Consider the following 24,654-nt stretch of genomic DNA (forward strand, 5'->3'; position numbering starts at 1 on the left):
CCCAGACAACCGGGGCGACCAACCTAAGGTCCATAGCAAGGCCAAAAACCTAGACCCTGAGCTAAATGGGAGTGGAGGGTGGGTGACTCGCTGCAGGACGACGATGACTGAGGAGGAGGCGGAGCTGGCCCCGCAGCATTAAGCTGCTAAACACGCCCCCCGGAGACACCTGGTTGGCTGCCTCCGGTGGGCGTGGGCGCCAGCCAGGTGAGGAGGGGCGGGGGCTAAGGCCCCCGGCCAGGAGGCGGAGCTCGGGCTCCCGCCCACAACCACTCCCCTCTCTTCCAGGGAGGAGAGTCTTACCTAATCCTGCAGCTCAGTGCACTAAAATGTGGATTAGCATGACCTCTAAATGTGGGCATTGTGAACAATTTCATTGCGCTTATGCAAATAGACTTCCTGTCTATTTTACGTAGGCTTCTCCTTTTGCAATTGGATTTATCTGGCCACTATACCAGGAAGGAAATTTATTTTCCCACAACAAAACAAGCTGCTTGGAGCAGGTTTGGATTTGTACAACTCCCCTTTTCATTGTGTTACCAAGTTTTTTGTACTTCTCAGGATTGTTGTGTTCTTCATCAAGCAAATATAAGCTATATTTTAGGTTTTATATGATTAATCGTCATCAAACATAATAAGAATAAGAATAAGAATAAGAATAAATTATTTATTATTTATAGTCCGCCCATCTGGCTGGGTTTCCCCAGCCACTCTGGGTGGCTTCCAACAGAATATTAAAATACAATAACCTATTAAACATTAAAAGCTTCCCTAAACAGGGGCTGCCTTCAGATGTCTTCTAAAAGTCTGGTAGTTGTTTTTCTCTTTGACATCTGGTGGGAGGGCGTTCCACAGGGCGGGTGCCACTACCGAGAAAGCCCTCTGCCTGTTTCCTGTAACTTGGTTTCTCGCGAGGGAACTGCCAGAAGGCTCTCGGCACTGGACCTCAGTGTCCGGGCAGAACAATGGGGGTGGAGCCGCTTCTTCATGTATACATTGCTGTATGCAACTACCTACTTCCATTCAGTCTCTTTTCCCCCTCACTAACTGAGAAAAGATACTGCTAACAAAGACTTCCATAATTTAATACTGTATCTCGGAGGTGATAAGGCAGCCATCTGCTATCAGTGGTGACAGCCTACATTTTTAAAAGAGGAAATCCACATCTTTGCTGTAGCTTTTGATTCTAGCTTGTGACATATATTCCCAGTAGTGATATAAATAATAGCATAATGAACCATGGAGGAAAAATAAATCATTTTTGTAGTCTTGTAATGTGCCATATATATATATATATATATATCTTCCTCAGATGTCAAGTTGGTCATTTCCCCAAGTGTAGAAAAGTTTTAGGAAAAATGATAGAAAGTGAGGGTAGTAAGAAAGAGTAATGGAAATGTCAGAACACTCGACTATTGATCTACCTAAAGTTAGTGATGACTGAGGTTGCAATCCTTACCTCTTCAACTGCAGGGCTTTGCAGAACCACCACTGCATCCACAGCCCATCTGCTCATGGTGGCCACAGCAGAAGATGATGGTGGCAGGATGATCAAGCTCATCATTGCACCAGCTGCTGGTTGGCGTAGCAATGGAGTCTGGATTGAGCCTGATGCTGGCCTGTGATGACTGTGAGACTGGCTGGGGATCCTAGACTGGCTCAGCCCCTCCACACCTTTGAAACACCCCATTTTGGGGCTATCCTTTGAGCTCCACCGGTACAAGTCCCACCACTGAATTTCCTGGTTCTAGTTGGGAGTAACTGCTGAACTTGAAGTCAAGTTCAAACCTAGATTTCTTAGCTTGTGTTTGATCCTGATAGGCTGAGGAGAGTGAAGTCTTCATTTCACTCTTTCCCAGCCAACATTCCATATACAAATTTCTGCTTTTGTCAATTTGTTTGCAGTGCAATAATTCCACTGGATCCCTCCCCTGCAACACACACATATTGGAGTGAAATTTGGTACACATGTTTGGGGCCCAGTTCTAATGCCATCTTGGTCTCCATACACATTTTTAAAGAGGAGGAAAAAAATGCAAAATACAGGACAATGCAATTATCTCTTGTTTCAAATATGAACATTTAACACAACATAATGCAGTAGCTCCCTTGAAGATTAAGAAAGGAACTGGAAAGTTAGTGTTGTGTGTTCAGGTCAACATTCTGCACTGTAAGAACCTCTTCTCAATCAGCAAATGGTTTACTGGTGGAAGAGCCAAGCAACATCTGAAGTGCACCCTTTCAAATCCTGTTCTTTGCTAATTTTAAAATTAAATCCCTACAGTCTGGAAAAAAAATAAGTAAAGTTCAGGTAGTTTGTAATTGCACAGAAAAGTTTGCTACATAGGTAGAGAAAAAGAGAACCAGTAGCACTGGTTGTGTGCAAGTTCATGCACAAGATATTGGCATCTGCTTATAGAGCGATACAAGCATAGGCTTGTGCTGCCAGGCTTAATGGATTGCCACATGCCCACACAGTTATACTTCAGGCTGCAATATTATGTTCACTTACCAGGGTGTAAGTGCCACTGACCTCAGTGCTTTTGAGTAAACATGGTTAGAGGATTTCACTGTTGATTCCACTGATTTCAGTAAACGGGGTTTTTTGCGGTGTTTTTTTTTAAACAGACCTTTCTATGAGTCAGTCATTACATGTAGGCTGAAATCCTAAACAAACTTAGGCACAATGAACTCGATGATCCCATGAGTCATGACTCGTAGGCTGTAGTCCCAAGCACACACTGAACTCAGTGGAATTTACTTTTAAGTATTATTATTTTTTGAATAATTGGGGCTGTAAAACACAGATCACTCCTCTGAGTAGATCACATAGCCAGAATAGAAAGGGCTATATGAAAGGGCTAAAATGTAGCAATAATAATCCCCCTACCCTTAAGCTGTATGATGTTAGATGCCTCTCCTGATGAGACTTTGCAGAAGTTCTAATAAAAGCATACAGACCATGTCCCATAAAACTTTAAATATGATGGAATATTCCACTGAATTAGAGACATTTTCCTTTCATGCATGCAGACCTAACTTTCCATGGGTAATGTATGCTCAGAGAGACATGTGACTGGCAAACCATGGATGTAATCATTAGCAATTCCCAATGTGAGAGTTTGTGTGGAGAAGACTGGTGTGGAGGGAAAAATGTATAGTGTGTAAACTTGTACTCAGATTTTGGTAATTTGGAACTCAGGACATCACGTGGACTCAACTGTGCATTCCTTTTCTTGTGTACATTGATTTCCCATGTCAGTAGCCAAGAATATAAGCAAAAGCAAAATATATGCTGGATCTCATACCAAAGGCCTGTCTATTCCAGCAGCTTATTTTCCATTGTGGTCAACCATATGTTTTTGGGAAGCCCTCAAAACAGGTCATTTTTCACTGTTGTTCCCCAGCAACTGGTGTTCAGAGCCATGGTGTCCCTGTCCCTGGAATCAGCAGATAGCTGTCACGGCCAGTTGCCATTAATAGCCTTAGCCTTAGTGGATTTGTCCCTGTTTAAAGGCATCTGAGTTGGCTGCTGTCACCCACTGTTTGGAAGTGAATTCCATACCTTAACTATGTGCAGTTTGAATCAAGGAAATGGTACTGGAAATGGGGGTGGGACTAAGCCACTGTCTCCTAGCAATGAACACCCAGTCTAACTGCTCCCCCCCACCTAAAAAAACCCTCACAGGAGATCTGATTAGGGAATTGCCTGATATACCTGATTTGGCTCTGTTTCACTGAATTGTGCATAATTATATTACGAGTATGACCATTGGTTTTGCAGTGATTGAATGTAGAAATTCAAGTGATTTTTTAAAAAATGGTAGAAATAGGAAGTACTTATTCTTTTCATCTATTTTTTTAAAAAAATATTTTATTTTCAAATTTTATAATCACAATAGTTCATAAATTCAATGTTTTTCCAATCAAGAACAAAAAACAAACGAACAACGGAAACTTCCCCCCTCCCCTCCCCTGGATTCCAATCTTTTCCCACAAAATTTCTTGCATCTCATTTTATCTCAAAATTCTTTGTTTTCCCCTCTTGTTTATCTTAATTTCCAATTATTAGATTACATAAATGTTATATCAAACCTGCTAACGCTTTAATATATTTACAGTGTTCTTTTATAATCTATAAATCTCTTCCATTCCTGCTCAAACTTTTTCTCATGCTGATCTCTGATCTTTGCCATTTCGACATATTCCATCATCTTAATTATCCATTCTTCTTTTGTTGGTATCTTCTCCTGTTTCCAATTCAGGGCCAGCAACATCCTTGTGGCTGTTGTCGCATACATAAATAACCTTTTTAGGTCCCTAGGTTTTCCAGCCCCTGTTAGTCCAAGTAAAAAGGCTTCTGGTTTTTTTAGGGAAAGTTATCTTAAACATCCTTTTTAATTCATTATATATCATTTCCCAGAAGTCTTTTACTTTTCTGCAGGACCACCACATGTGGTAAAAAGTATATTCCTTTTCCTTACATTTCCAACACACATTAGCTTTTCATCTAAAATTTAAGGCTATCTTGAAAGTCATATACTTTAAAGGTCGGGTGTAAATGTTGTAAATAAGCAAATTTGCCTTATTTATCAGAATAGTACCATCAGCATAAAAATATGTTAGGTGTTTCAATATAAATGAGAGTTTCATTTATTTATTGGTCCTGCTTAGGTTCCTTGCTATAGCAAACCTGTTTCCTGTTCCACAGCTTGCTTAAGTATGTCAGACAGAAAGTGTGATATGGTCACTGGAAAAAGAGGACAGTGCTGTTGTTTTTTAAAAATACAAAACCAGTATATTCTGTTGCTGCTCTTATATGGAGGAAGCACAGGGAAAATTATTCTTGACATGCCTACTGGAAAATAAGGTATCCAAACTGAGAGGGGGGAAATGAGAAGAATTTGTCCTCCGGAAGAGATGTGCACCAACATCCCATATTGCATCCTTTTCTGGAATTTTATTATAATATTTATTCTTCCTTCATAGTGTCCAGCTAAGTGCTGTGCAACTTAAAACTGACCTGGCAGAGCTAGCTTTACTGAGATATCCAGATGCAGACTCTACACGTGGAGCATTGTTGCTGACCTTCTTAAAAGAATATCAAATGTCTCACCTAATAAAGTACTTTTTTCTTCTTCTGGTGGTGCCAGCATTTCCTTGAACAAAGAGCTGCAGGATATTGTTGCTGACTTTCTGTCCAGCAATTTTGTGCTTCTCTCCCTGTTAAGGACCTAAAGAGGAATCTTCTTCACACTGTGTACTTTGTATAAAAGCCAGATACATTAACACCATTTTAAGGCTTAAAAAACAAACAAAAAACCCCTCATCTTATCTTCATTGTCTTCTGTTCATATGGCCCATCTTAGCACACCACTATTGGCTGTGTTTTAGGATCCCACTTAGATGCTGTCTGAGATAGCCCAAGGAGAATTCCTCAAGTGCCTTATGGAGGCATTCCTACCACAAATTTTACAAGCAAGGAATTCATTTAGAGAATGATGGCCCTCTACATCTTCATTAAATTAGTTAGTATTGTGTACGGCTTTCCTACATTTTGTTGCAAGAATTATAGGCACTAATCAGTAACTGGTCTCTGTGGCACCATGTGATCTTTACTTGCACAGGTCAACCTTGGACAGGTGGTGGTGGTGACCCTTTGTTTTGGCCAGGGGTGGGGTAACTGTGGCTCTTCAGATGCCGCCAGACTAAAACACCCATCATCCCTTACCACTGACCATGCTGGCTGGGACTGATGGAAGTTGGAATTCAAAATCAGGAGTGGCCACAAGCTCCTGCCAACCTCTGCTGAATCCAACTGAAAGGGATTACCAGCCATTTTTTAGCTAGATCTTTTCTGTCTTGTCAGACATTTTGGACCACATGGTGAATGGAGCTCTTATGTCTAATGCTTGATCTGTGTGGTTGGCTGTTGTTTGTTTGCTTATTTGTTTAATGTGGACATTTCTGTCACTGGCCTGTTATAACTTATTTTCTTGACAATATTCATCGGTTTCCAAAGGATAGTAGTGAACAACGTACCATTTTCAAAACAAGTTCTGATAGCAGTAGCAAAAACATCAAGACTGCAGTTCTAACCCCACATTTACTTAGGAGTAAGTATATTGAATTCACTGGGACTTGTACGAATATTGATTATTTGAGTAGCCGAAGCCTTTACAAGAAATAAAATACAATCAATTAAACAGTTGAAATAATGTTTTAAACCAAGCATTCTGCAATGGGACTTGCTTTTGAGGAGAGATAGTTAGGCTTGCACTGCAGGTTTGTGCATTCAGTGACCATGAAGCTACTGAAATGCCTTTGGCAAATCCATTAATGCTCCTTATTTCTCTGGAAAAATTAGACCAATAATGCCATATACATACAACTACAAACAGCTGTTGCAAGGATGAATTAAGTATGGATTGTTGCATGTTCTGTATACTAATTAAGACATGAATGAAAATTTGCTACAGATAATTGGTAATAATAAGTTTGGTCACCAAAGAGATATTTTTGGCAGCCTTCTGCACCAGTGTTGCCACAGTTTCTACAGTGGGGATGGGCAACTCTTTGAGGTGAGGGGACCAGAACTGTACACGGTATTCCAAATGCAGTCATGTAATAGACTTATATGGTATTGTGATATTGGCAGTTTTATTTTCTATTTCCTAATCATCCGTAGCATGGAATTTGCCTTTTTCACAGCTGCTGCCTCATACTGGCTTGATGTCTTCCTTGAGCTATTTACCACAACAACCCCAAGTTCTTGTTCTTGATCTGTCACCTCCAGTTCAGACTCCATGAATGTAGATGTGAAATTCAGATCCCCCACCCCCTCAACAATCATAGTTTTGCACTGCATTCCATTTGCCATTTTACTACCCATTCACAAAATTTGGAGAGGTCGTTTTGAAGCTTTGTATTTTAACAACTGAATGCTTTAGTATTGTCAGCAAGCTTGGCCCGCTCAAGTCCTAAACGCTTAATCCAGTTGCAACGGGTTTTACATCTGAACTGCTTTTAAAGTACACTTTGGTGTAATGTTTGGGTTTCTCTTCTTAGGGCTACCAAGGAGTAACAGGGACTCCAGGGATTCCAGGATCCCCAGGGATTCAAGTAAGTTCACAGCATCTTTTCATAGTTCTAAAGTGAAGTCCTTATAAAGAGAATAAATGAATTATAACTATAAATAACATTAGTAATATGCAGCTGTTCCTTACTAGGGGCCACGAGGCCTTCCAGGTGTGAAAGGTGAAGTTGGGTCAGATGGGGCAAAGGTAAGCCAAGTTTTGATAGCTGTAGTTTCTGTACATTAACACAACACCTTTATGAAGAACTATATATTTAGAATGTTCCAAAGATGAACTTACAGCTGCCACATTAGAACTACTTATATGACTATTCATATATGCCTTTGTGTAGATAATAATACTTCTGGAAGAATTGTGCGTTTGCTAAAAAATTATTCTGCCTTTCTTTTCAAATCAGTTCCATCTCCCACTCTTGCTTGATTTGCTTTTTTTCCCCCTGTGTTCCAAATTTCCATGGGTTCACAGGATATTCAGCCAATCACACATGGAACTTTCATTACATCTGTATGCTTAGATGTATTTTTGAATGCATTTAATTAGTAAGCAATGTTTCTAAAAGCTTGGCTTACTAAAAAGTTACGATCTTGGTGTGTGAGGCTTCTGGGTGTAGCTGCGCTCATGCCAAAGTGGGTGTGATTTTATTGGCTAGATTTCAGCTCTTTTTTATAAACATAATTCTACATGTGTGGAAAATTCAGATGCTTCAACTTTCTGACATGTCTTTTTCCTGGAAATGTAGTGTACTTTTGTATGACATGGAATCCTTCTAACTATCCTTTTATATAGTTCTTGTACATCTACAGAAGTATGTAAAAAATCATTGACTGAACCAAATTCCAGTGAGCTCTTCAGTGTGCACATAGAACTCCCAATGATCACATGATTCTCTGTAATGTTAAAGGGAACTCAACATGCATAGTGAAGAGATATGCTTGGAAATGTCTCCTAACATTTGGGGCAAATGAGGGAACCCATGAGTGTTTGGGCTCCTTCCTAAATATTAGTGCTTCTAGGTGTGCCATGAGCCTTTAAATCAGATGCTTAAATTCTTCATTCCGTGTGAGGTAGGCTGCCATTATGATTTAGCACAATAACACCTGTAAAATTCATGTCTGAACTGAAACTTGAAGTCAGGTTTCCTGGGTTGAAGCTCATTTCCTTAATCCAATGAGTGGGAGCAACTGTTGGGAGAACTTCTTCCTCTGTGAAGTTTAGTGAAATGACCCCTTCAATTTCTATATCCACAAATGGAGCAGAGAATTTTAAGAGGAGAATTTGCATACATCTCTGGTTGCTACCAGATTCAGGTTGCAATTCTCTACCCACTGAATTCAATGGAGCAAAGGTCCTCTTCTTGCTGAAGGTATGGTGCCTTTGGCTGGCTTATATTCTTCTGCTCTTTTCCTTATCTTGTCTCATGGTACCTTTTACCTCCTTTTTCTAGGGTGAACGTGGAGTTCCAGGTTTCCCTGGATTGCATGGGATGCCAGCATCTAAGGTTCAAACCAAATGCTTCTTGTAAAAATTGGTAGGATGTTAAAAAGTATCAGGGGATGTTCAAAAGCAAAAAATGGTGCCTAGTAGCTCATTCATTGAAAATACAACTGGTGCAATTACTTCATCCAAGAACGTTTGGCTTCATTTATTTTCAATTAGTGTAGGCAGGCAACTATACTTACTTAGGATGATCATCTTTTATCTACTCTTTTCCATCACAGGGGCCATGACATGGTCCTAAGCAGACAATTCTCTAGTATACACCCCACCCTGGCCAAGGAAACTGGCATACTCGTTTAATTTATCTAAATTGTTTTTAATATTGAAATTTAAATAGTTTTAACCAGCTCTGGGACCTTATGTTGCAGGAAAGGTAATAAATTGAAAATAAAAGATGGCATATGAAAAACTATGGCTGTGAGCACATGCAATGCTAATCTATGGTTTAGTGTCATGTGAATGAGCAGCACTGTAGTCTCCTGCCCCTCTTTTCCTTCTTTGTAACCAGAAGGAGGATTTAGTGGTGTTTAGATCCACTGGATTAGTGTTAGATTTGAACCTGGAGTTCTGTTTTAAAAAGAACTCTGGTAAATTTTATAGCACATCAGCTTCAAACCATGGTTTACAAAGTGGTCTTGTTAAACTAAACACACTTCATTTGAAACCAGGACCCTTAGCTGGAACATAATGACAAACTGATGTTCTGTGAAACTGAAGGTAGAGGCTAACAAAGTTGGTTTCCTGGCCACACAGGAAGAAGAGAGAAAAGGGGAGTGCAGGGGCTTGATGTTGATGTTTTGCTTGGGCTTGTCCACGGAACCATGGTTTAGTGTAACATGTAGATATGTTGCCCAATGTCAGTTCAAAACCTGTCTTTTGTCATATATTCCTCAGATAGCCTTGTACTTTAGTATACTTCTGATAACCTATGACATGCAATTGTTTGAAATTTAGCTTTTCTATATTCAACTTCCTATAAATTGTTACCAATGGATTTTCATACAGTGAAAGACCATGGGTTTTCATTTCTCCCTGCCATTCAATTATTCGGTTGAGGTGCAGAGCTGCTTCCCCAGCATCAGGCATTGCTGCTGTTTACTGGGGCAGTATAGGGACAGAGTAGGGTTGTGGCAAGGTTGGGGCTGCATTGAGTGCACCAGCAGCAATGCCAGATTGGTTCTGCTGGTATGCCTGAGCAGCACTAACCTCGCTGCCACCCTGACCTTATCCCACCAAGCAGCAGTGATGTTGGTATTTTAGAGGGCAGCTATGTGGCACCGTCCCATCATGTGGCCATTCTTACTCCAAGGTGGTGAAGGCAGACTTGCATTCTATAAGGTGGTGGCTTGAACATATATTTGCTGCAGTCTTAGACGCTGCTTCCAGGACAGCAAATGTGTATTCAAACCACATCCATATCACTTAAATTGTTGCCTATCTCACTGATTCCCAATATGTGGGACATCCTGTCCTGAACAATATAAGTTGTTTTCTTAAATCAAAATTATTTCTGTATGCACATTCTTTAATCCAGGGTGACAGGGGACCTAAAGGAGACCAAGGGCTACCAGGAATTTATGGGAAAAAGGCAAGTATAAATTTAATATTTAAATTTGTATTGCTGGTAGAAATGCAGGCAAAGTTCCCTGAGCTCAGCGTTGCATACAAGCTTTGGGGTTCAAGAAGGCTTCCAAAGGAGAGCTGAATGTCACTAGCTCCCAAATTCTTTCCTCCCACCTGCCCTGCCAGCTCTCCTTAGCCCCACCCCAGCTAGCCCCACAATCTTCGCAACGTGTTCCTTCCTTCTGTGCTTTGCACAGGGAGAGGGAAGTTCTGTCCCCCTGCCCCAGTGCTCTGGCTACATCTCTTCATGGCTAGCAGGACTTTACCTTGGTGCCCTGCTGTGCTGTTATCTGTCCTGGTCTTTGCTTTAGAACAATGGTTGCAAATGTGGCATCCACCCAAATGATTAGAAAAGTGAGGTAATTTTAATCTGCTTTAGTATTTTAACTTTTGTATGTTTTTAAGAATGGTTGTAATTTTTTCTTGCTTTTATTATTGTACCTTTTTGTGGGCCACTTTGAGGTTTTTGGCGTTGTTGTTGTTGTTACAGTCAAACAATGTATAAGCTTTGTGAAATGAAATAAACTCCCATCAGCCTCAGCCAACACCACCAATATTTAGGGGTAATAGGAGTCCAGCAGGATTTGGAGGGCACCATTTTGGCCAGACCTTGGTCTAGAAGACGTTGGCTGAGGCTTTCTTTTCCCCCTGTGGTTGTGTTCAGTGTAGTTCTAATGCTACAGTCCTGTCAGTGCAAGGATTTCTCCCTCTCTCCTTGTTCCACGTGCCTGCTAAATCTCTTCCCACAACCCTCCAGAGCAGATTTAGGGAGGTGTGGGGTGTGTATGGGGAAAGAGGTTGGAAATTCTTTTGTGTTAGGGCTAACTCTTGTACTCACACAAAAAGTTAATAGAATACCTCCCTGTGCCTTTCAAACAACCTCCCTCTCTGTTACTGTCCTATGCCTGGAGTACTTGTGGCATGTTTAAATATCTCATTTTCCTGATTGCTCTGGAATTAGCAGGATGGTGGTCCTTTCTCTTGTGATGGAGGGCAGAGCGTGCAATGATGTGTTCCTTTCACCTTTTCCCCCTGGTGACTCCCACCTTAGCCTTGGCAGGAGCTTTGTATTCTCCAGTGAAAGGCTGCCATGCCTAAAATCACTCCAGATATTCTATACACCAAACACACCCTACGTGCCATTCAGCTGTAGAGTGTAAGTGCTCCAGGTTTATGAACAATGGGACAATAATCTATCCTGCCAGGGTCATGCTAGGAACTGATGAGCTGACTTCCCCTCACTGCATGTGTATGGATGTTGTGTCATGGATTAATCACTCTGGAATTGCCTCAGGTCGTGATGACACACTGGCTTACTTTGCTTAAACAATACAGTTGCCTTTCTTATTGCCTTCTTTTATTCTTTTGACAGGGTGCAAAAGGAGAAAGGGGTACAGCAGGGTTTCCAGGAATGCCTGGGAGGCCTGTAAGTTTCATGTTGCTGCTTTCCCTTTCCCTTTTGACGGTTCTTTCTCATTACATAATGTGAATAATAGCATCTTCACTGTATTGTCACAGGGAAATCCTGGGAGCAGCGGGAAAGACGGCCTACCTGGAAATCCAGGTTTTAAGGTATTTGAAATACTGAATTTATTCAAATGCAACAGGACAAATCCCTTGTACTGAGAATGAACTTGCATTAAGAATCTGTGAGCTTGTGCTTGAGCTCCCTGTGTTTTATTATTTGTTTATTACAATTTTTATCCCATTTTTCAGGTGCATATTTTCTCGCCAAAGAGCTCTCGTCAGTCAAACAGGCTGACAGACTAAAAAGACAAGGCAAATAAGGGAAGGGGAGTTAGTGGGAAAAGACAGGAGGGAGGTAAATTTGACAGTGCTGGAATACATTTGCTTTTCAAGCAGTCATTCCTATTCACATTCCCTATAGTCATTCATATTCTTCCTCTGCTGGTGTTCTGGTTTGGATAGAAGCAATGCAGCTACCCCCATGTTTAGTCTTTTGGCCAAAGTCCCCTTCTCTTCACTTCTGCAACCCCAAGGCAATTGGCAGAGGAGAGGATGAAAAGATTTAGCACACATGCCCCATGCAAAGAGCTAGCAAAGATGTCTACCAGGAAAAAAGAAAAGAAGAAAGGAAGCACAGTATTTTCTTAGTCCCAGGAGAGGTTGTCTGGGATCTCCCTTGCGAAGGAAAGCCTTAGTGGAGTAGCCTCCCTGGAGTTGGGGAGGAAATTGATTGCAGGCAGGCAGGCAGGCATGGTTTTTTGCCCAAAGCAGCCTGGTTGTTTCATTGCCTGTAGCCAGATGTTATATTAGAGAAGGGGATAGATGCAAAACATTTGTGAAACTTTCTGGGTCCTGTTAACTCCTGCATGCCCAGCTCATTAGTTCTCTTGAGACAGCTTGCACCCACGAGAGAAAGCAAGTAGAATGATCCTACAGGTTGTATGGGGGGGGGGGAGGGAAGGGAGCTTGTATTTATTTGAGGGTGTGTGTGCATGCCTGTGTTTCAGTGGTTACCCTGTTGAAGCTGCAGCCTAACCAAAGAGCAATACAAATCAGGAGCAATACAACTTGAGAGGCCGCCTCATCCATTGAATACACAGTAGGACACTGTGTTCTTCAGGAGAGCTTCCCCTGCTAGCTCCTAAGAGATCAGAGGCCCCACTGCATAGTAACTCAGAAAATTTTCAGGGTGGCTGTCCCTGTTTCGTGGAACAGCATTCTGGTTAAGATACGACAGGCACTCACTATCTGAACTTTCTGGTCAACATACGACAAGCACCCTCTATCTGCACTTCCTGGAAACAATTGAAGACATTATCTGTGCTGCTTTTTAACTATTTTTAAGCTGTTTATATGAAGGCATACATTGCCTTGAGACATATATGTGGAAGGTAAGGTAAAGGTAAAGGGACCCCTGACCATTAGGTTGAGTCGTGACTGACTCTGGGGTTGCGGCGCTCATCTCGCTTTATTGGCCGAGGGAGCTGGCATACAGCTTCCGGGTCATGTGGCCAGCATGACTAAGCTGCTTCTGGCGAACCAGAGCAGCACACGGAAACTCTGTTTACCTTCCCACCGGAGTGGTACCTATTTATCTATTTGCACTTTGACGTGCTTTCGAACTGCTAGGTGGGCAGGAGCAGGGACCGAGCAACGGGAACTCACCCCATCACGGGGATTTGAACTGCCGACCTTCTGATCAGCAAGTCCTAGGCTCTGTGGTTTAACCCACAGCGCCACCCACGTCCCTATGTAGAAGGTAATTAATAACTAATAATAATGAAATGTATGTGAGAAGGAGGACTGAAGTCATATGCAGTTACTTGCATTTCATTTATCTTTTAAATGCTGCCATTGGTGCCACCCGTGTACCAAAGCTTTCTTTGTTGCTGCAGCAGAGGCTCTTGTAGTTACCCCTGTTCCTGTTAACTCAACACATGTACAGTCCTCATGGATCCTTTCTCTTCATGGGTGGTGCTGGTTTGGCTGCATAACCAACAGCACCCAGTAGCTGAAGATGAGAAATAGAGGGAATAGGGAGAATGTATTGGATTGTCATCTGAATGGTTTTTCCTGCTGGTGATGTGGGCTCAGTGCATTCTTTTAAAACTGTATGTCTTTATGTTTGAAAAGCATTACATTCTCAAGTCACTCTTTGATAACAGGTAGATACAGAAAAGGAAGAGTTTGCTGCTCATTTTCTTTAAGCTATAAAAGCAGTAGTCTCTTATTTCTGCTGGAGTAAAATGTTGTCAGCTTGCCTTTGAACATCTGCTCTCCATAAAACACCACTTTACTTTGGGCTTTATTGTAATCAAAATCAGAGGATTTTTACAAGCATCTTTGGAGATTTCTGCTGGAGCCTTCCTTATTTTCTTAGAAAAATTCAGAAACAGATTTATTCTTGGAAACAGTAAGAAATACTTTGCTGCACACCAAACCCATCCTTTCTACAATTTGGCCTCTGTGTGGTCACACACATGGGGATCCTCTTCTGTGGAATGATCCAAAATGCAACCCTTCTTTGTGAAATGGGTGAGTTTTTTCTCCCCTGTCTCTTTCCATTGATTCTAGAAATGCTGCAAAAAAATAGATTCAGCCAGCCTCACCCTTCTTACTGCAGACAGATCCACATCAGGCATGATTTGTAAATCTCTGAATCATGGTTGCCGAGTTTCAAAGCTATAGCTAAATCAAGCCTGCACAAGATGTTCCCTATAGTTTCCCCATAACTGCTACGCTTCTTATGATAGCCGGCTCTTTGATATCATGCTGGCTCTTTGGTAACTATAGTTAACAAATTACGAACCACGATTGAGATCATGCACTCCCATTCCACAGCTCCTTCCCCTTGCAGAAAGAAGAACACATCCAATCCTTAACCACAGCTAAGCAATTAGTCATTCAGCACCAGCACTAACCATGGTTAAGGCTAGCTAGGATTTCCCCTCACAGTAGTATCTGAAATGCAATTTAAACTGCAGATTTGAATTCTGGGTGAAGGGGAACTGAACAGCCTTAATGTTGGCACTGACAGTACTTAATCATGGTTTAAGGGGGAGGAGTATATTTGCTTTGGGGATGGGTGAGGGCAGATCACAGCATTTCTGAGACTGGCTCCTGGTTTTTTAATTGTCAGGGAGTCAATATTAATCTGCACCATCCCTTCTTGTTCAGAGGTGATTCAAGCTGTGGTTGCAAAGGAAGGATCTCGCTTTGTAATTCAAGCCGGGGCTGCACTTTCCTTATATTCAATCCACAGTTCAGTTCTATCCTCACAACCCTGTCAGTTATGTTTAGTGTGAGAGATGGTGACTGATCCACTCCCAGCTTTGTCGCTGAGTGGGGATTTGAGCATGGATCTCCTCAGCCCTTGTCCGACAACCTAACCACTGTACCCCAGTCTCCCTTACAATGGATATCAGTGACTTAAGGGGTCTGCAGTATGAACCATCACAGCTAATGAACCATCACAGCTAGCAGACAGAAAGACAGACAGGCTTTTAACAGGTTCCCTAAAAAGAAAAAGCAGAAGTTTGGCAGCATTATGCCCAGAGTTAGTTTTACTGCCAAGGCTGCCAAGTCAGCCTTTCAAATCAGTTTGTTTAGATTTGAATAAATATGTCGAAGTACGAGCAAGGCAACCTTCTTCCTTCGTTCTCGTGTTCAAAGAAAAATAGTGACTGGTGCAGTCACAATTCCAAAAAATAATGAGGGTTTAGATCTAAAGGACCATGTCTGCATATGTGTGTTTCTGAAATTTGAGTAAAGCAGCCACTTGGCCTGCAATGGATGCTGTTTCCAGAGGGTTCTCTGACATTCAGGTATATGTTTGCGAGGGCAATCTCTAAAGGCACATAAAATAAAATGGGGAAAGGGTGTCATTAGAAAAGAAACAAATATTTCAGACATCAGAGATGCTACTGAAAATGAGGCACAAATGGGTATTCTTTAGGGGATGGTAGTAATTTGAGTTGTCAACGCCTCAAATCTTCAGGGTGGGGAGGATGAGAGGCTGTAGTAGGGAGGAGCTTTAAGATATGACTAGTAGTCTGAAGACACCTCTTTGGATCTCAGGCAATGTCTGCAACTCAGATGAGTGGAGGAGGATAACCTAAACAATGGCTTGGGGTGCTGGGAAGAAATGTCATAGCTATTCATGGTGATGTAATGCTTTTCCAGCAGATTTTGCTCATTTCCTCTATATTGGCTGAAGAAAGCGCATGTCCTTTTATGAAATAAAGCCCTGCACTGAAAGGCAAACATTTTAACCAGTTAATATTTTGAACTAATTTTAACTGATTGTTTGTCATCAATATTAAGGGAGAAGCCGGACAACCAGGTTCTGCAGGACTAGACGGAAGACGGGGAGAGCCTGTAAGTCCACCCCAATGTTTTATACTTCCGTTATATTTTGCACTGATATTTTGTTACAGTTTTGCAGGGGTTCAACATTTTTCTTGGAAATATATGTTTTTAGAGGTCTGGTGTCAAGGAAGTTTGAGTCCAGTTTGCTTTATTATACCAATGAGTAGATCAGGCTTACCCATGAACCAGACCTCCTCAAAATAGTGGCTCACAGGCATACACACATGCTTAGAATCAGGGAACAGTGGGACCTACTTCTGAGGAAATAAACAATTGCATTGCATTTCTATGTAGACCTCAGTGTAAGGATCTCACAGTGTGATGAGCAGAGGTGGAAGGGATCTGTCATTTTCGGTGCTCTCCATTTCTCATTTTTCCAACCTTAAATTCAGTTCTCCATATTTTGGTAGCAATTTGCAAAAATACATATTTTTTTAAATCCCCACCAGCATTTTTGTGTGAATTTATTTTAACAAGCACATTTTTATGCAGTTTTGTATTTTTGGAAGCAATTTCTCCTAATACATTTCATTTTTTAATGTTCTTTTCGCTAATATAGGCATCTTTGTGCAATGACTGTATTTGGCTTCTTCTCATATTATTCTGGAAAGTACAAATTCAATAGATTCAGCTGTAAATGTGAACTGAATTGAATCCCGCCCCCCATCCCTAGTGATAAGAGAAAGTGGTTCTCTGAATTCACTTGCTGACATACATAACCAGAGTGCACCTGCGCTTGGAGAAAAAGGAATTCTGAGGCTGCACTTCACATTAAGATTCTGCCAATGTGAGTGACCTCATAGTTACTAGGATGCATAAACATTGGATGAGCAAGAGAACTGGAACTTGCATCTTCTGATCAGCAGTCTCTGTGTCCTAGATAATGACTACTAAATATATAACAAAAAAGTTGAATTAACTGTATCACCCACTCCTCCTATAATTCAAAATGATACATGTGTTTAAATGTTAGGTTGTTTCAAACACTTAGATTTACAGTTATTCTTGTGAGCGAACATCAGAGAAATTATTATGTAGTTACAGTGGTCTGAAACTAGTGTACAGTGAGGATAAAAATTGGGTCAGTAGAAACATATGATACCTTTCCATGTCCAAAATCTCTGCTAGTAGGAGATGCTTGAGGAACATGCCTGGACCGCTGTCTGCATTTTTGTTCATTGCGCTGACTTCAGCCATGTTTGGTGCCAGGAAAATCAGTGTTTGTATTCCCTATAAACAAACAACGTTATTCTTCTGCCAGTGAAATTTGGAAGCAAATTGTTTAAGTCCTTCTTAAAATTTAGGTCTGTGTTTTATTATCCACTACCCCTTCGAGTCTGTAAAAAGGTAGAATATAAATCCAAAAATATAACCAGGTAGGTAGGTTGCCATGTGAATCTCAGATCTTCTTTCTTGAACTTGCAAAATAACAGATGCATTGAAATACAATTTCTGATGTAAGTGGAAACCATGGTTTCTCACTACATGAATGTGCATTCCTCCTCTTGGATGCATGCAAGGTGGAGACCAGAGGCTTTCATTTCCACAGTTCTCTGTGACATCTAAAACTGAACTGTGGTTAATGAGAACACGCCTGGACCTAACCATTGTTTTCCATTATGTCTGAACTGGGCCTGTGATATGTTCATTATTATGCCTGATGGTAAAAGACTAAATATTTTGGTAATCTGAGAAACAGTGATGTGTGTGATCTGGACAGAAATTTGTGTTCCTGAATATGATGGTAAAGCCCAACAACCAAGGATATGCATTTGAGTGGGTCACACAGTATATTTTTCAATAAAGCAAACCTCAAGATATATCCAGAGGCAGACTTTGGAATTTTGAGGCCCACGGGATATCCCATGATACATTCAGTCCATTAATCACTTGATCTGCTGAGAGTTTCTCTAGGGAAATATGCTTTGCATATGGTTAGAAATGGACAGATTGTCTATTTCTGATCCATTTCAGTTTCATGTATGTTCATTGATAACTCAATTCTTGTTTTCCCATGAATCGATGAGCTTTTTTTAAAAACAACACAAACCCTCACATAATTCCTAATAAAATATTCATTAATTTCAGCTGTTCAGTGTTAGCCAAAGACATTACCGTATTAAGACAAGACTGATTACAGCTTGTCATTGAGTCTAGCCATCTCATTCAACTGAAGTCAGAATGGGTGCAGCACTTGTTCTGGATTGGGAACCTCATAAATTCTATTTAGAAAGGGTGGCAGATGTTAAAAAGAAGATACATCCATCCTTATATCATTCCAGCTGTCCTCAAGAAAGTAGGGCTACTCTACATAGATGGCTTAAAAGTAGTGGGCAATGTTTCGCTACCTTGAGTTACTGTGAATTCCTTGAGAAAATTGTATCCCATGGTAGCTTTCTAGGATTGATATATACCACTTGGAGGAGTTCTGTAGAGGAGCAACCTGGGTATCTTTTTGCATGTTCACTGTAACCCTGTTCATGCATTTTTGCATGGACTTGTCCAGAGAGTCCAATCTCCAACTTCTTTGGTTATGCCCCAACCACCCAGGGTTCCAAATCATGAAGGGAAGTCTAGATGTATTCAGCTGAATACAGTTTCCGAGCATGATTCAAAGTGTTGGTGCTGACCTTTAAAGCCCTAAACGGCCTCGGTCCTGTATACCTGAAGGAGCGTCTCCACCCCCATCATTCAGCCTGGACACTGAGATCCATCGCCGAGGGCCTTCTGGCGGTTCCCTCATTGCGAGAAGTGAGGCTACAGGGAACCAGACAGAGGGCCTTCTTGGTAGTGGCGCCCGCCCTGTGGAACACCCTCCCATCAATGTCAAAGAGATAAACAATTACCTGACATTCAGAAGACATCTTAAGGAAGCCCTGTTCAGGGAAGTTTTTAATATGTAACGCTGTACTGTTTTTAACACTTGATTGGGAGCCGCCCAGAGTGGCTGGGGAAACTCAGCCAGATGGGCGGGGTATAACTAATAAATTATTATTATTATTATTATTATTATTATTATTATTATTATTATTATTATTATTATTATTATTATAGATTCCTGATTCAATCCTTCCTTCTCTACACATGAATGCACAGGTGGAGCCAGCATGCATTGGGCCTCTCAACATGGGTTCAGGCAATAATGCCTGAATAGTGAATCATTTTTCCTCAGTGAGTGCAGCCTTTAGGGAAGTTAATTCCTTGATATTTGCCCAGACCCAGACTATAGGCTTGATGAGCAGTTGTTGTTGTTTAATTTTAAAGGATGATTGCAACAAATACTTAAACAATATTAGCTGTGATCATGTTGGAATGATTCATGTTTTCATTTTTCAGACAAACCTAATGGTTATGAATTCAACAGAGAGTTAGGAGCTCCTAATCTCATTGATTGTGCTCAGTTATTCTGTTACACTAGGAATGTATATCGTAATTCTTTTGGCAAGGAATTTGTTTTACAACATATATGTAGCTCTGCACTTCCTATGCACTGGAATAATTTATAGGGAGAGAAAGAAAGGGAGAGAGAAAAGGTGCTGTGTCTGGTTTTCAGGAAGCAAATGGAGATGAAAGAGAATATAACTTTTTTACACAATTTTATATTTTAAAAATACGTAATGCATGCTGTGGGTTTCTTTTAAAATCTGGTTTCTTCTCACTTGATTTCCTTTTTGAATGCACTTCTAATTCTATTTGTGATGATCAAGGTTTTACTGTAGTCAAATGTTTTATCCAGCCAGGCATTGCATAATTTTACTTGACTTCCTTCTCTTTTCTTTTGCGTTCCTAGTTGTTTCCACATGTATAAGATCTTTGAGAATGATGCAGTCTAGCCATAAATGAGGAATAGAAGCCCACTCAGCCAAAGCACTGCATGGTTTCTTTGGAATGCTTTCCAGCTACTTCTATCTTGTCTCAGTTTCTGCCTCCTTTGTCTTTTCCCTCAAGCCTACCCTAACTTCACTTGCCCCTATTCTGCATCCTTCCTTCAATCTTCTCTCTTGCCTTTCCCATTACTTTAGCTTCTCTTTATGTTTTTCTCAGTAGTCCTCCTACTCTTGTGTGGGGCATAAATTGCAATTTTGTGTATGTGCATGCACGCACGCACTGAGGGACGAAGCCTCCACCAAACACTGTATGCCTCTCTTTCCTATGCACAAATCTGCTCATAATTGCAGACAGCACAGTGTGGCTAATGGTAGCCACATTTAAAGCCATATAAACTGTGAAAATGAATAAATGAATGATTTCAATGGTGGAATTAAAAGCATGTACCTGTGGGTAACTCTTCAGGACTGAATCCAATGTCTTGTTCCACTCATGTCTGCTGCACCCTCCACTCTCTGTGAATCTGCTCTGATGTGTCCCCCCAATCATCCAAAGCAGATGTTAGAGGGGGGGGGGCTTATACAGAGGGCATGAGGGTAAGAGAGGAAGCGGAAGTCCAGCAGTGCGAATGGAATTCCATTGGATACAATGCTAAGACTGCTGGGCCATTGGTCGGACTGTGCCCAAGATTTTTTAATGGATAATTCTTCCAATGCAGAAGAGAATCAAGTAAGAAAGTTTGAAGAGCAGCAGACTAGACATGTCATCAATAGCAGTGATAGCAGATGGAGGGATTGGTGTTAAGATATAGCTAACAACAAGAGCAGATATGATCTGAGTGCTAGCCAAGGAAAGATTTTAAGGATATTTATTTTCTCCAAAGACTCTTAAGCTTTTGAACAGAGATCAGATACATAAAATGGTACGTTTGAGTTTCTATTTAAAAGTAGTGTTCATCCCTGTTGCCCCTGCAGAAAACGTCTGTACAGGGAAAAGAAAGATATATTGGAGATGTGTGTCCTGTTGAATAGGGTTAATTCTACAAAGGACTTCCCCAATGGCTATTTCCCCCTTAAGCCAGTGAATCATGAATTATTCCATACAATTTCTTCTAACACTCCCAGAGAGTGGCACTTTTCCCATTTGTAGTGCTTCCAAAGATCCTGTTTCCCTTGGTGGTTTAACAATTGCATGAAAAATCTGTTTTGTATTAGCGTTTGATTAGAGACAGGCATTCCTTATCATTTCAGTTAATGCAACCCTTGCAAAATTTGTATTTTTTAATGACACAGATTGAATTTAACAAGTTTTGTGGCAAGGTCTGAAAGATAGGCCTGATCTTTTGATCACCCAGAAATATTACCCTGACAATTAAGGTAATGTCTGCCTTTCCAATCAACCGCATACAGTACATTGGCTGTTAACTTACTTGGGCTATGAATCTCTGTGTTGCATGTAAAGAATTCGTTTAGTGGCTTTCTAAAACAATTCCAGAACTCAAGATGGTTTAAGTGTGGATCAAACTTTTAAAAGGGGTTCTGAATGCCTTTCTTGAACATCTTCCTTTGGGCCCAAGCCAGCCCTGTCACTTAAAATGAATGCAAGTTAGGAAAGAGAGTAAACTATACCCGGAAAGCAAAGGAAAAACCCAATTTTGTAGGCCCTTCTGGGGTTGAACAGACATTAAGTAGCCTTTGCAGCTGCTGGTAAGTGATATTTGAATAGGAAAACAAGGCTGGTGGGAAACTACTTTTATTTTAGCAGCCTCTAAATTGTGCAGGGCATTTCTCAATGTTCCATATATTAATCATTAACTTTACTATGCTTGTTTCGGAGATTCACCGAGATATTCCAGATGTGTCATTTATTGGTGAGTCATAGGAAAGTGGCTGAATTCAGAGAGGCTTGATCCAGATACCTCTCTAATTGGGGCTGCTCTGCCAAAAAAACTTAGGATAAAGCCTAATTCCCATAGGTGATAATAGCCTGCAGCATTTCTTCTGCTCATTTCAAGGGCTTGCTTCATTCTGCCTTCTTGCCATCTTATTTGCCCTTATCAGAGATAGTCAACTTGGTGCCCTCCAGATGTTGGACTACAATCTGCCACAACCAATGTTGGCAGTGGTTGTAGTTTCCCAAGATCTGGAGGGATGCCATATTGGCTTCAGAACAAATGCCAGGTGTGTGTTGTTCAAGAACAAGTGATTGAACGCCTTGCTAGTGCCCATGTGAAACTCCCTTCAGGAGATAATCCCCTCTCTTTGTCAGGCCTCCAATAGAGCTATTTCTCAAATTCCCACAGGCCCACCCATGTGCCACCTGCACGCACAAATCTGTGGATTTAGGACACTGATCAAACAGTGATATTAGAAGAGGAACAGGACAAGACATTTCTGACCTGCTCCTAAAATTATTAGGTACCAATAATTTCAACAACTACAATGAGGATCCTTCACTAGGGGTAGAGTTGGCACACCAGTCAGTTGACCTGTCAAATATAATTTGGCTGTGGCCACCCACTGTCAAGAATTCCATGAAGCCAAGAATACTATGTGTAGGTGGTGGTGGACTAGCTTTGACAAGCATCTCTATGGTGTCATTAGTTAGCAAGGGCAGGAGTGAGACTAGTTTGTGTCCAGGAACTGTGGCTGGTGGTGCCATACCAAGCATGGCAGCATGGCAAAGGTTCTTCTACTGGGGCTTTGCTTTTACCTCAGGCATCTCCACAAACAAGCACAGTAACAGTCACCATTGGAAAGGTCACACCAGCAAGGGCCACCCATACTGTTTTGAATCTGACTTCTATTTATTTAAATAATTGGTATCCCTACTTTTATTTCTGTTTAAAGTTCTTCTTTAAAATTAACAGTTGTAACTATAGGCTGACCTGGATGTTCCTCAATAAAAGTCAAATAGAGTAGTTGTTGAGTGCACTGTTTGTATTTACAGAAACATTTACTTAACATTTTAGTAATTCATTCTGATTTTTTCGAAACTTGGTTTCATCGTTTCACAGTAGCTGCTAATTTGATTTTTTTAAAAATAGCATCAGTATAAAAATTGTTGGTGGTTGAAGTATTGTTTTGAAGCTTGTTTTGTTCTTGTAATGTTCATGCTTTAAAAATACTGGTTCATTATTTGATAATGGGCCAGTCAAATATCCAATACTACATAGGGATTATTCATTTAACCTACACAGTTTTAGGTGGGAGGCGGGGTAGGAGGAGGAAAGAGCCCCCTGTTGCAGGATCATGTCCATCACTGGATCTCTCTGCCCATTTTCACAGTGTCTTTCACAACCCGTTTAAGGCTCACCCCACAGTTTGAGAGCTCATGCTATGTTTGAAACTTTCATTGTTGATCTTCTTGCCAAATGTTCCATAGTCTGGTTATTCTCCTGCCAGCCTTCTGTGTATCAAGGAAGAGATATTGTGTAACTAGGAAATTTAATTTTGAAGGAAAAAGTAAATGTGTCTGGCCTGTTAATAAAATCCATCCAGATGATGACTGATTCTTCCATCACTTGTTCTTCATACAAATGTTTGTACCAACAGCATCAGCCTTCTTTGCGCATTATCCAAATGGGGACATTGAGGAGGGCAGTGGGAACAAACATGTTGGTTTTGCCCCCTTCCACCTTGCAACTTTGTTAGTTGCTGAATCATGGGAGATACGTAACTATAGGCAGGCGGGGAGCTGGTTGTATCCATGCAAGATCCCTACACATTTTGGAACATTCCACAAACTGGAATTATGAAACTGGTATGGAGGGGTCAGAGGTATTGTCCCTGGTGATTCTCTTCATGTATTTACTTCTCCACTTGGATACTTCCTTGAAGTGGACTACATAGAAGATTCAAAAAGGACAACTTGTTTCGGGGTGTGTGTGTTGTGTTTGTGTGTGCTACCTCACTTTTTGAAGGTGAATTTCACTATTTTGCTGTTGCTGCTGGTGACCCCGCATTTATCCTAAACCAGCTTTCAGAATTAGAATAATTCCTCAGAAAACTAAAGCTAATGAATGAATTAGGGCTATGACCCCACCTAAAAACAAAATAATGCAAGTCACATTTAATACCATGTTGTGGTGTTCATGGATTACAGGATATTGGGGCAGGATCAGTTTTGGGAGAATGTTGGAACTATGAAAAACCTTGAATTAAGAAAATGAAAAATCTCTGTTGCTCTTTTTGTCCATGTAGTGGTGAATCAGCCAGAAAATACTTATGGATTAATTTACAAAGTGTTGCCTGGGCCTCATTTTTTTAGAACATCTCACTTGGGTTTGTTCAGTCTTCACTGGCTACCAGATAATTTGTAAATTCAGTTCATGGCACTGGCTTTTAAATCTAATGCTCTGGTTTGAGTCCAAGCTTTTTTTGAAGGAACTCCTTTTTCCTCATGAGCCTGCCAAGACCCTGCCTGCTCCTTTGACACCAGAAACCTGGCCTCTTGAAATGCAGAACAGGGAATTTTGGGTTGTGGAACCCAGATTGTGGATCTTCTTGCCCAGGAGCAGATGGCATGGTGGAGCTGTGCTGCTCTCCTGACCTCCCTCTGGCACAGTCACTGCTGCATCTGGCAGGAGCACTGAGTTGGCTCGATTGGCAGTTTTGCACTGTGCCAGCCTTGCCATTGCCTCTTCCCTCTGCCTGGTATGCTGCAGTGAATTAGCCAGAGGACAGTCAGATGGGCAGCACAGTTCCACCCCACTGTCCACTGTTGTTCTTACCTCAGCAGGTCCTGATTGGCTTTTTGAGATTCTGTTAAGAAC

At 41.1% G+C, this 24,654-nt stretch overlaps 1 protein-coding gene across 1 annotated transcript in view; it reads left to right on the forward strand.

Annotated features, from left to right (window-relative positions):
* COL21A1 (collagen type XXI alpha 1 chain) overlaps positions 1-24,654 on the forward strand; it is an 84,987-nt gene that overhangs the window by 35,525 nt on the left and 24,808 nt on the right. Inside the window, exons 11-17 of the mRNA XM_028722621.2 lie at positions 7,069-7,122; positions 7,230-7,283; positions 8,542-8,595; positions 10,129-10,182; positions 11,590-11,643; positions 11,736-11,789; positions 16,008-16,061. Coding sequence (XP_028578454.2) covers positions 7,069-7,122; positions 7,230-7,283; positions 8,542-8,595; positions 10,129-10,182; positions 11,590-11,643; positions 11,736-11,789; positions 16,008-16,061 — 378 coding nt within the window. The remainder of the gene's footprint in view (positions 1-7,068; positions 7,123-7,229; positions 7,284-8,541; positions 8,596-10,128; positions 10,183-11,589; positions 11,644-11,735; positions 11,790-16,007; positions 16,062-24,654) is intronic.

Source organism: Podarcis muralis, chromosome 3 (assembly GCF_964188315.1).
Source record: "Podarcis muralis chromosome 3, rPodMur119.hap1.1, whole genome shotgun sequence".
In the NCBI taxonomy this organism is placed as follows: domain Eukaryota; kingdom Metazoa; phylum Chordata; class Lepidosauria; order Squamata; family Lacertidae; genus Podarcis; species Podarcis muralis.